The 12,414-nt window shown below is 50.4% G+C and overlaps 2 protein-coding genes across 8 annotated transcripts in view; both read right to left on the bottom strand.

Annotated features, from left to right (window-relative positions):
* The window catches only part of LOC122374925 (signal transducer and activator of transcription 5B-like), an 85,605-nt gene that overhangs the window by 61,287 nt on the left and 11,904 nt on the right, over window positions 1-12,414 (bottom strand). The window lies entirely within an intron of this gene.
* LOC122374927 lies at window positions 118-9,651 on the bottom strand. Its single transcript, XM_043353993.1, has 3 exons — window positions 9,319-9,651; window positions 6,906-8,341; window positions 118-145 (listed from the first exon to the last, which is right to left on the bottom strand). Exons 1-3 carry the CDS (start codon window positions 9,649-9,651, stop codon window positions 118-120), a joined length of 1,797 nt encoding a protein of 598 aa, XP_043209928.1.

Here is a 12,414-nt window from a genome sequence, read left to right as displayed (position 1 = left end):
TCCGATACTGGGGCTGTGTGTAAGCTGACACAGCGGTAGGGCCCGGTTATATTCCCAATAAATGAGACACAGCCCCGAGGCGGACCGCACAGTGGAGCGGACAGGGGTATGGCCGAGTCAGTACCAGTCCTGCGACACCGCCCGCCTGATGAGACCACAGACAAACTCAGACAAAGCCCGCCAAACACAAGCTCAGCTTTAAAATACCGAACCGAGTCGATTGGAGCGTGTCAATAAAGCGATAATGGCCGAGGTATTCTAGCGGTTGGATAAACTAACAACAGTACGGGTGTACTCTTGCAAAAAAATAATTGACAGTCTCAAATGACGGCATCTCAGACATGTCTTCTCCGAAAAACCAGCAGACCAACTGAGCTTCTGCCGCTACTCGATGATCCTCTATCCGAGTCCAGTTTTTATTTATTGCAGCGTTGTACCCAGACAGCAATGCCACCATCACATAACACGGATCGAAAGGGACGCGTAAGGCGTGATCATTAACCCGCGCTCCAATGGGGTCTGCGTATAACACGCCCTACTGGGGGGGGGGGGGGCTCTTCATAGCCCCCCCCCTCCTAACTCCGAAAATACTGGGCCGATCGTCAAAAATCAAACGGCGTCTGATAGCCCCGGAAAAACTGTTGAACGAAACCTAATTTCATTGACCTCGAGGTCGACGATGACGTCACAGGTCAGGCCAAAGTAAAAATTATTAGCATTTTGTCTTGTTCACATTTTGGGCTCTGGCCGCCGTCTTACAAGTCAGATCAGGCTCATGTTTGGTTTACACACTCGTGAAGAGAGGCTTTAGATACCCTGAGGGTACCAAACTTGTACTTTGATTTTCAGGTCAGGGTCAGGTCATCCTAGGTCACAGAAATATTATGTCATGCGTCAGTCACGTGACACATGTTTTATGGTTCATTTAGGCCATAGATTTCGAATTTGATGTCGTTTGTGACATTCGAGGTCATTTTGAGCTGAATTTAGCTTAGGTCAGGTCACTTTCAGGTCAAAAAAGGTCAAATTTTGAAGTTGAAATTTTTCAACAAAAAAGGTGTCTATCGGATGCAGTTTGAGCTCAGGAACACGATGGTGCTATTCTTATTGGTGTACGATGTCAAAAACGTACTGAAAAATTGATTTGAAAAATTCATGATTATGAATTTTTTGCAATAATGCGTATAACTTGGCCATTTTTGAAGATATTTAGATAAAACTTACTAGAGTAAGTCATAAGCATGTGTTCTATGACATATATTCCGTTTTTTTTCGAAAAGTCGAAGTTTTTGAAAAAATATAAAATATGAGTTTTGAATTTTATGATATATAATTTTCAAAAATTTCAAAATTTTGAAAATCCGAGATAGCAGTTTGATAGCGCAGTCTATTCTAAGTCCTACCATGCAATGAAATTGGAGCTAGCTTAAAAACTAAGCTCTTGGGAGCGATTGCCGTGGTTCAATGCTTTGCGTCCAAATCGGCCGAACATGACGTCACTCTGACGTCATTTCCGGCCGACCTATGGTAGCTACAAAGTTCATATTTTGACACAAGGTGTCAAATTGATGTAGCCGAAGGTAGTGAAAGTTTGGCGTCGATACGTCAAGCGGTTTGGAAGTTATTGCAGAAAAACGGGAGGGGGGCTATGAATAGCCCCCCCCCCCAGTGGGGCGCGGGTTAAGAAGACAAATATTTGTCAGTTACGATGAACAATTCAACCTATCCAAAAACAGGTTTTTGAAAACAGCAGGTCAACTGATAAAACATACAACAAATCGCCCATATAACAATTCACTGAACAGGAGTAACTGCATATTGCCACACACTAGCCGCAGACAGGAACTGGTCTGCCCCCTGACAGTGGCAGCCAGCCTGCTCTGTCCGCTCGCCCGGGCTGCAGTCATCTGAGGCGAGTTTCCAATACAGATCGACTGGCCAGGATAGCTGCAGCCATCTGACACGAGCTCCCAATACACAGATCGACTGGCCAGGGTGGCTGCAGTCGCCGGGTCCACCAGACCATCGCTTGCGGTAGGCCGCTGCAGTCGGCTGAGCCATCAATGGGTGCCGTCCGACCACGACCGCGCGCTGAGCCTAACGACCAATTAGAGCGGAGAGGTGTCCGACGGGAGCACCGTCGCGGGTCCCCGCGGCCCACGGCCAGGAATAGTCTGCGGCGGCATCCCATAACCATCGAAACAGAAGAGGCAGGTGACAACGGGCGCACTGTCGACCCGCACACCCCCTACCAGTGCTGTGACGGCGTCCCATACACAGCACAGCTTCCGGTCAGATACGGAGGATGACGGCATCCCATGCACACCGCCGAGTCTCCGGCCAGGTATCGGGTCTGGGACGGCGTCCCATGCACACCGCCGAGTCTCTGACCAAGTGTGAAGTCTGTGGCGGCATCCCACACACACATCGCAGCCTCCGGCCAGGTATGGAGTCTGTGACGGCGTCCCATACACACCGCCGAGTTTGTGACGGCGTCCCATTCACACCGCGGCCTCCTACCAGGCATGGAGTCTGTGACGGTATCCCACACACAGCACGGTCTCCGGCCAGGCATGTGTGCAATGTCAGACATTCTTAAGGTTCTCAGTGAGCTCTTATAACTGATCTAGGCAGATTACGACTATATAAATGGTATTAGAGGTCCCACACAGTCTATACACGTAAGCCCAACTCATTGTTTTGGCTTGGTCAAAATGCTGCAATTAACTGCGGTCATTTGAACTGTACCTTTGGGTCAGATCAAAATATACATCTGTTTTTTTAAGATAATGATACAGAAAAAGAATAAAAACATGTGTGATGAAAAAGTGAAACAATGATATCTTTTAACCCGCGCCCCAGTGGCGGTCTCTGAGACCGCCACTGGGGTCTCTCTAAGTTGAAGTTGACTGAGACCGCCAGTCAACCTTCAACTTAGTTTTTGAGTGAGACCTCTAACTCAAAAACTAAGAGAGCTAGAAAGACGCGGTAAAAAGCAGTCGATAGCTCTCAATGCGTACGTTTGGAAGTATTTCGGTCATTTTTCATCTTTGAGCAATATTGGGGTCACTGGAGGTCATCAAAGGTCAAAATTTGTCAAATGTCATTATATTTTTCAGAAAACATGCATTTATCTCAGGAACTATGATAGCTAGAAAACGCATGGAAAAGCAATCGATAGCTTTTGAAGTTTGAACTCTTCTCTTGATAAGGTCATCATCAAAATTGACCTCAGGTCAACGGTTTAGCCTCTAGAGGGCAAAAAGTCCAAAAATAGCTGTTTTTACGAAAAGTGTTTTTCGACCATAACTTTTGACTAAAAAAGAAAGCCATGACATTTCTATTGCCAGAAGCGTGTTTCTCTCGACGAGACGCATCGAATGAACTATAAGTTGACCTTGAAAGGTCAACTTGAAAATTTGACCTCAGGTCAAGGTCATGACCTGACCGGAAAAGCATATCATTCAATGCGTCTCAACAAGACAAACACAATGAGGCCATCCCCAGCGTCCTATCTCTTTCCAATCGAGAGTTATTGGCAAAAATATGTTTGTAGCCTCAAATGACCTCGGATGACCTTTCTAGAGGCTATTAGCAAAAAAAAAAGACACCTTGGTGGTCACGGGTGGTCCAAATCATTGTGATTCTGAAATATTTGGACTGTTCCTATGCGTACAAACGGATCTAGAGGTATTTTCAATTTTCTCCATTGACTTATAATGGTAAGGTCACGCCACTGGCCTGACCTTAGGTCACGGATATAAAAAATCCGAGATATACAAATTATAGGCCCCATAACATCATGCAATCCACCAAGTTTAAAACCTTTCTGACAAACACTGCAGGCTGGACATGATTGCAAACTTTTTAAGGCTTGGTCAGTTAACTTGACCTGGTGACCTGACCTGAGATGACCTAGTTGGGGTAAAAAATTTCACACATTGTCCAAAATTGATTAACAAAAAGCTACTCCAAGCGGCGCGGCGCTACGCGCCGCGGTTTTTAATTCACACGCAAAAAAAAAACGCGACGGGGTGGTAACAATATGCCCCCTCCCCCCCCCCCCCACTGGGGCGAAGGTTAAGGTTGGCAATTGGCAAGCTCAGTGTTTCCATTTGAAGGTCGTATGAGTACCTAATGAGTATGCGGACCTTACAGAAAAAAAAAACAAAAAGTTGAGTTAGATTTGGTGATCAAAGTTTTCTGTGTAACTCTTTCACCTAATCAAAGCCATATCTGCCGTGCAAAGATAAACAAACATATGTAGTCTGGGCAAAAAAATGGCATACATGATTATTCCTTTGCACAACAGATATTGTTATGAAACCACATTTTGAGATTATCATCCAAGCAAATGGATCTCTATGGCATATTCAAAATATTTACAGCTCATCTTCGAAGCTGAAGCACAATGTTCACTGAATTCAGGAGAGTTGTATGTGGTATAATGTTGTGGTATAATGTTTCTTTGAGCATGATGAATATCAATAAAAATGTTAGGATTGACCTTATGTTCATATTATTAGAGAAATTAATCGAAAGAAAGTCCATTGGACTTCCATTGGACATCAAGTTTATTGGACTTTCTTTCGATTAATTTCATTAATAACATGAGCGTGAGGTCAATCCTAACATTTTATTGACTTCCGAAGTCAGCTAGTACAGTTTAAATGCTCAAGTAGAAAGGTAGGTACCTACCTATGCTCATCTGTCAAGCCCATATAATTTCATCTATGGTTTATTTTATCCCTAATATTGATGGAATGGGAAAGAGTACCTACAGCTAAAAGGCATCTGAGTTTGAATATACAGGATGTTCACGAAAAACTGACACATTTTAAAACGACTTTGTGAGCATGTGAGAGCTCACGGAGACTTGACTTGCATGCCATTCGAAAGCCTGTTGAAAAAAGTTTTGTATCTGCATAGCTCCTTTAGTTAGCATCACATGAGCTTCCAAATAAATAAGAAAGCGTTAAAATGGGGAAATTTGACTTGGCGACAAAACTTAACGGAAAAACAATGAAGCTCTCGCGGCTGCCATCTGCCACCACGACTGAACCAGTCTACGAATTCGTCTAAAATTTGACATATTAATGTTTCGATGGATTATATTTTATACTATTGGCATATTGTGGGCAAATTCCTAAGGAATGCCAAAATTGGCAGGCTTGGAAGTGCTGATGTCAGAAACCATGGCCGCATGCTGGTAGTCACTGTAGAGTGGTACCGTGCCATCTTTTAACAGCTTCTGTTAGCTACTGTAGCGGAAATGGGTCGACGTCTACACCATTTGGTGGTTCTGGCACGTCAGGGCCACCCTACGTACAGTAACGGCGATCATCGGTCTCACACGAGAACAGGGGGGAGGGGGCACTTGTCTCGCGCATCACCTCTCACCCATAGCCGGCCATTTCGCTCTACCTCAACTCCGTGGACTATTCCTGTGGGGTCACGTGAGTGACATGATCTGTAGCAGCGGCCCAAAGGACATCAAACCTCCCGACGAGTGCAGTGAGAGGTGTTGCAATTCTCCAGGCACGTGCCCAAAAACGGGGAATAATTTCCTGTTTCGGGCTGAGTCGTGCACACTGAACTCTAATCTATACTGGAAGGAGCATTGGTGACTTGTTTTTGTCTATCGATTTCCGCCATGTTGTTGTAGTAAACAAATGCGCAGAAATGTCTATTCCCAAGCTCCGCGGGGACCGAGCCGCCACACGCCTCCCACTCCGGCCGACTGGCCCCCGGCTCGCCGGCGCCGTGCTCCCCGGCCAGCGGCCCTGAACTCGAGCCGGTCAGCTCTAGTTGCCGGCGCCGGCCGACAGCCACAGCTGTGGGCCACGGCCTGTGCCAGTTCTATCATACACATGCATAACATATAGCATACAATACTAACTACAGCCCCTCCTGATCCTCAAGGATCACTAACGCTAGTATCTGTATGGGGCGTACCCAGTTCTTCATACTGAAGGCGATCAGGTGGCCGCCGCGAGCGGTCACTGCGTCGGACCTCACTCTCACTCACCGTCTCTTCCTCTACCCCCACATCAGGTGATGAACCCTCTCCCCCATCGGCTGACAGTGGCAAATTGACATATTCCACCACGTCATCGGGCGACGAGCCAGGCGAAGTTGCCTCAGACACATCAGGACAGGTACGCAAAACATCACCACATGACCGGAGGTCCCTGACATGCCACGGTACCCCGTCGACTTCCACCACCTGTGGTGATACCGTGGCGGTGACAGTACCGCGTCCAGACTGTTCCGTGCACCGTGACCCGGGCTTCCTGACCCACACGGCGTCCCCAACTCGGTACGACGCGGGCTCGCGTGATAGATCGTCTCGGTCCTCCTCACCGGTTCCACCAGGTGGGCGCACTCGGTCACCAGGTGGGCGCACTCGGTCACGCACGGGGTACACATACACTGCGCTCGCAGGTGATGATGACGCCGATACACCATCGCGAGGCGTCACATTATATAAATGAACGGCCTCAGACACGGAGCACTGTTTACGAGCAGCGATGACCTTCACCGAACGGTGGTTTCGCTCCACGATAGAGTTTCCACTCGGTCGGTGAACGGCCCTGAATCGGAGCTGTACGCCCCATCCTGCCGCGAACACAGAGAACTCTCTGCTGCGGAACGCGGTGTCATTGTCTGCCAGAAGTTCGACTGGGGCACCGCGCTCACAAAATATCTCCTCCAGCTGCTCCGTCACACTGGCTGAGTCCGTTCGGCGCAGTGGGCGCCACACACAAAACCGCGACGGACCGCAGTCAATGATTGACAAGTACGACCGGTTTCGGTAGTGCGTAATGTCTATGGCGAGTCTGGTCCAGGTTTCCTTCACCCCCAGTTCCCCGCCACGCCACTTGACGGGTGCCGGGTCCACTGACCGACACACGTCACAGTCTGACACCACCTTTTGCACCTGGCTCCGCGTGATACTCGGCGATATGTCACGACGGGCAAAGTACAGAGTTCGCCGAATACCGGGGTGTCCAGCTTTGGCATGAACCTCGCTGATGGCCGACGACTCGCGCGTGCCGACAGTGTCCTCCACAACACCCGCATCAGCCCCGTGAGCGTCATCTTCTCCCGCATCAGTCACTGGCCCGACCACCGCAGCGGCGACTGCGGGATCGCCTACACTCGGGTCGTCTCCGCGTACCCACTCGACCGGCACCCGCGTCAGGCAGTCCGCTCTGTTGTGGGCGGTCGGCACCAGGGTCACTGACAGGTCGATGCCGAACTCGTCCACCAGCTGCTTCACCATGTCGATGCGCCGCCTGATGATCATCTCACCGTGGGCCTTGGTCTTCAGACGGGAGCGCCCGCTCAGAGCGTCGCTTATCCATCTGTGCACGGTAGCAGAGTCAGTCCTGAGGTCCAGTCGACGCATTTCCCAGGCGATGGCGAGATTGATGCCCCGCACGGCGGCGTCCAGCTCCGCCATGTTGATGTGCGCTGTCTCGTCACGGCGGAGCCAGCAGCCGTCCTCGATTGGGTCTCCAGTCGGCGTCTCCAGCACCACTCCGGCCGCTATCGAGCTGGCATCCGTCCACACCACCGCGTGATTGCCTTCAACATGCCACCGTCCGTGAGCCGGGTCGTCGCGGGCCAGCCTACTGGCCACATAGTCAATCTGCTGACGCAGGGTGGCATCGTCTGTTGGCTGGTCCCAACTGTTCGTCACCGCGTTAGCCCGCCGCTGTAACCAGGCGGCGGCGGGCCGAAGCCAGCCGCACACGGGCAGGTGTGCCACCAGGCGACCACACCAGGCGAAGACGCTCCGCCGCGTCAGCGTGACAGGTGGTGGCCCTACGACGTTGTCACGCGCCCAGCGCAGCACTCCACCCACCGCCCGCACGTGCAAACCAAGCAGGCGTGCACCGGCAGCCGCTCGCTCCGGCGGCTTGCACTCTAGCCCGAACTGAGCGAAGTGGGCCACCACACGTTCAGCGCTGACGAGGTCCTCATTCACACACAAGTCGTCCATGTACGGCAGCACCGCACTCTCCATCGCCGGGTCCTGCTGTAGCACGGCGCGCACTACAGCCTTCATGATAAGTGGGGCCACATTCAAACCAAATCCGACCCTAGAGAGTGCATACCGCTGACCGTTCACCATCACAGTCTGGAACGGCCACAGGCTCTGCTCCGTCCTCAGCTGAAGATATGCTCTCTTCAGGTCGACGATAGCGACATTGGTGCCGTGCCGCCGCCATTTCCTGAGGGTGGCGGCACACACGTCCGCGTCGGCGGTGTAGGGCACCACATGACTGTTGAGCTCTCGATAATCCAAGACGGGTCGCACTTTGGTCTTGTTTTTCTGCTGAACAGCCATGAGCGGGATCAGTCCTCGCGGTGGTCCGTACAAATCCTCATCATACGGCACCAACCATTCGTTTTCAATCCAGGACTGAAGTTCAGCGTCGAACTCTTCCTTAGCGTCCTCCGGTACGGAATACTCCGCTACACCGTTGCCGAGGCACTCTGGTGCCGCACCGTCACGCCATTTCCAGGCTACAGTCCACGCTCGAGCCACAGGATCGAACTGAGCCCCGAAATCCGACGCCTCCACAGTCAGCTGGTCACACAGCCGACTCACCGCACCACAAAACCTCACCTCTCGCTGCGACCCAATCAGCACACCACCTAGCGCTGATATTCCACTGACACCAATCACCATCTCCGCGCCAAGCGGCTTCTCTCTCGTCACCAGTACGTCGACCACCGCGGCCTGACCCGAGGCCGTTTCCACAGCCACCTTTCCAACTCCGTCACAGTAGAAAGGATCCCCACTCATCGATGTTACCCGGACTCTCTCTTTCCGCCAGTCGCTGCAGTACGGTGCGAACACCAGGTTCTCCGTACAGCCGCTGTCCACTATCGCCCTGCATTCCCTGCCTGCCACTCGCAGCTGCGCCATCGGCAGAACCTCTGCTACTGCCGCCCTGGAGAGGACGCCGGCGCTGATGCGGCCTCTCCCGCGCTGTTTCCCGGCTGCTGACGCTGAGGGCAGCCAACGGCGATGTGGCCGATCGCTCGGCAGATCCAGCATCGGCGTGGTCCACGCACCGCCGTTGACGGCTGCACGTCAGCCGACCGATCTTCACGCCGCCCCGGCCCAGGCGCCACCGGCCGCCGGCTCCTTTCCTCTGCCGCCCAGCTCCACCCCTCTGTCCGAGGAGCTCGCGCCGCCGCTGCCAGCGGACCAGCCGCCGCCGCCGCCGCCACCTGAGCTGCTGCCACCGGAGCCGCCGCCGGCCGTTGGTCGCTCAGCACTGAGCGGGCCCGAGCGAGTACATCCTCCAGGCTGAGGCCCTCAGCCCTGGATCCAGCGCGGATAGCTTGTCTGGTGCTGTCGGGTAGTCCAGAGACAAATGCGCAGATGAGCGCCTTGTCTGGCACACCCCCGAAAAGCACCGCTAGCCGCCGTAGATCAGAGAGGAACACATCCGGTGATTCGCCGGTCCGCAGGCGTCGGCAGCAGAAGGCGTCATACGCAGCGAAGCTGTCCATGGCGAACGCCGCATACAGCGTCTCTTGCACTTCCACCAGCGAGCCGCGGCTGGCTGCCGGCATCTGTGACCATACGGTGAATGCCCCGCCTGCCAGCCGCAGCGGTACCACAGACATGAGCGAGACACCACGCAGTTCACAGAGGAGCCTCGCACGCTCCCACCACTCCACCACGTCAGTCGTGCCGTCATATTCAGGCACCAATCGAGTGTCAAACGGTTGGTTCGGTAGCCCTGCGCTGCTGGTCACTGGCACAGACACTGTCCCTGGTCCATTGTCCGGGCCGCTCCTCTCCGCGTTATCACCCGTCACTGACATGGTCACGCGTCTTAAAGGTCAAAGCCGAAATAGCTTGTAGTAAACAAATGCGCAGAAATGTCTATTCCCAAGCTCCGCGGGGACCGAGCCGCCACACGCCTCCCACTCCGGCCGACTGGCCCCCGGCTCGCCGGCGCCGTGCTCCCCGGCCAGCGGCCCTGAACTCGAGCCGGTCAGCTCTAGTTGCCGGCGCCGGCCGACAGCCACAGCTGTGGGCCACGGCCTGTGCCAGTTCTATCATACACATGCATAACATATAGCATACAATACTAACTACAGTTGTGTATACCAGAAATATAAATTGCATGTACGGTAGGAGAGGTGCAGTTTAGTGAGAGGTACACTACTCAAAAGTGCTGCTGCTTCATGCTTGAAGTTTGATTGCAGTGATCAACTTTTCAAGACTTTGGTATACACAACATGGCGGAAATCGTTAGACATTCTGGCCCATATACGGCCAAGGCGAGTGCCTCCCCCTGGTCGTGCACTGCTCCAAAAACTCGTCATCTGCAAAATACGCTGTAACTTCTTAGAAACGAAAATGACATGATCCCAAAATACGTCAATACAAACTTAGAAGTCCACTCTATTTGCCCATAGCATGATCACCGTTCTGAGGGCAAGTGTTTTCTCGTAATTCGGAAATAAAATGTGTCAGTTTTTCGTGAACATCCCTGTAAAATGACTCCTGAAAACAGTACTAAGGTCACCAAGATGGATCATCATGCCTACAATGATATTAGATAAAAATTGTCACCAGTGCTGTCATAATGGTTGTCACAGAAAATCTTAAATCATCCACTAGAAGAAACACTGTCCTGTTGAACTGAGTACATAGCATACAAGGCTGTTACCATTCCTGATTCAGAAGAAAACTGTCATCAATTACACACTTTACAAAGCAGATCCTATAAAAATACCTACCGTAAAACGGGGCTATAAGGGACAGGTTTTGACTTTGACAACCTGTCATTCAAAGGTTATTGCTTACACAGGCTTCAAACTTTGCCACTTTTCAGGTCTTGACTAGGTCAGTCTTTTGGCATAATATGCATTTTATTGGTATCATAGATGTATGATTTTTTTATTATTTTTGTTGCTTGTCCCTTATAGCCCCGCACCGGGGTTTTAAGGGACGAGCACTGTTATGGCCTTTTAAACTCTAGTAGCACCATCAAATGGGCTTTAAGGGACACAGACTATGTTTTTAAAAATGTTTACTGCTTTCCTGTGCAAAATATTTGTTTTTTTAAGTGCACATACAATGGATTGGCATCCATCAAAGTTTCCAATGGAGGACGGAAAAGGTAACTTCCTTTTTCAACATAAATACCATAAAGGAAACTCAAATATGGAAACATAATAATGTGTTATTATCAAAACACAAATGATATGAGTACAACCACTTGATAATGAGGCATTCTCCTGCCATTCTGAACTCCAGAACACCATCCACCAGAAGACTGCAGAGAGTCTCTGGCAGCTCCTTGGAGCTGGAGGTGTTTGATATCAGCTCACTCATTGTATTCCTTGACCTCTTTGATTTCCATGATTCCCCTGGTGAGGTATTTGGGTTCTTGGATCTTTTGCACAATGTCTGAGAAGGGGTACACCACAGGACATCCTCTGTCCTCTCCAAGGAATGTTGGATGGCCCGGTTTTCAGGTAGCAGGTGCCTTATTGTGCCTACATGACACTTTTTGGGATCCCAAACTTCTGCTCAGCTACCCTGAAAGGCATCCCTCTGTTCACTGCATCCACAGCTTTCATGATTACATCTTTCGAATATGTTTTCCTTGTTTTAACTCCTCGCTTTGACTGGTAATGACGGTGTCCCTTAAAGCCCCGTTTTGACATCAAAATCTACCTGAAACAGAAAAAAGCGGAAATGAGGATGAGACAAGGAGGGTACATGGATGTAATTTCATGGGCATCTTCAGGATACATGTGGTCATTGACTATACCTTTGTGAAGGTCCCAGAGTCCGTGGTTGTGTTTCCACAAGCAAAGTTTTCGGGGTTACAATTTTGTTGCGAATTTGGCACTTTTTTCAAAAGCTCATAGCATGAGAACAACAACAAGCATCTTGGAAATGGTGATGTGGCATGCATGTCCAGACATCAGTGTTTCATATTGTATATCTATTTCCTTTTGTTTCTCGTTCACTGTATTACCCAGATCCCTCAAAACTTTTTCCCGAAATTTGTCCCCTATAACCCCACTGTCCCTTATAGCCCCGTTTTACGGTATAATATTCTGAGGTAAAAAATGACTTAAAGGGACCCTCCCACCTTCAAAATAGTTTATGAATTGGCATGAAAGTGATGTCGCTCGGTTCAGAAAGAGCGAAAACGAATATCTACCAAATTTCACCGAAAAATATTCACCGGTTTTCAAGATATTAGACTTTTACTTTTGTTTACTTTTTTGGGATCTCCGCTGTTTCTAGCGACTTTATTTTAGAAGTGCGGCGTTTGCGGCAGATGTTGCGCGCAAATAGCATATACCACCGCGTGCTACAAGACGTTTTAGTCAAACATTTAAAAATCGTTAGATATTTGC

The sequence above is a fragment of the Amphibalanus amphitrite genome, unplaced genomic scaffold (genome assembly GCF_019059575.1).
Source record: "Amphibalanus amphitrite isolate SeventyFive unplaced genomic scaffold, NRLGWU_Aamphi_draft 001740F_arrow, whole genome shotgun sequence".
Taxonomy (NCBI): domain Eukaryota; kingdom Metazoa; phylum Arthropoda; class Thecostraca; order Balanomorpha; family Balanidae; genus Amphibalanus; species Amphibalanus amphitrite.
Note: the sequence above shows the minus strand (reverse complement) of the source record. Positions and strands in the feature narration are given on the sequence as shown.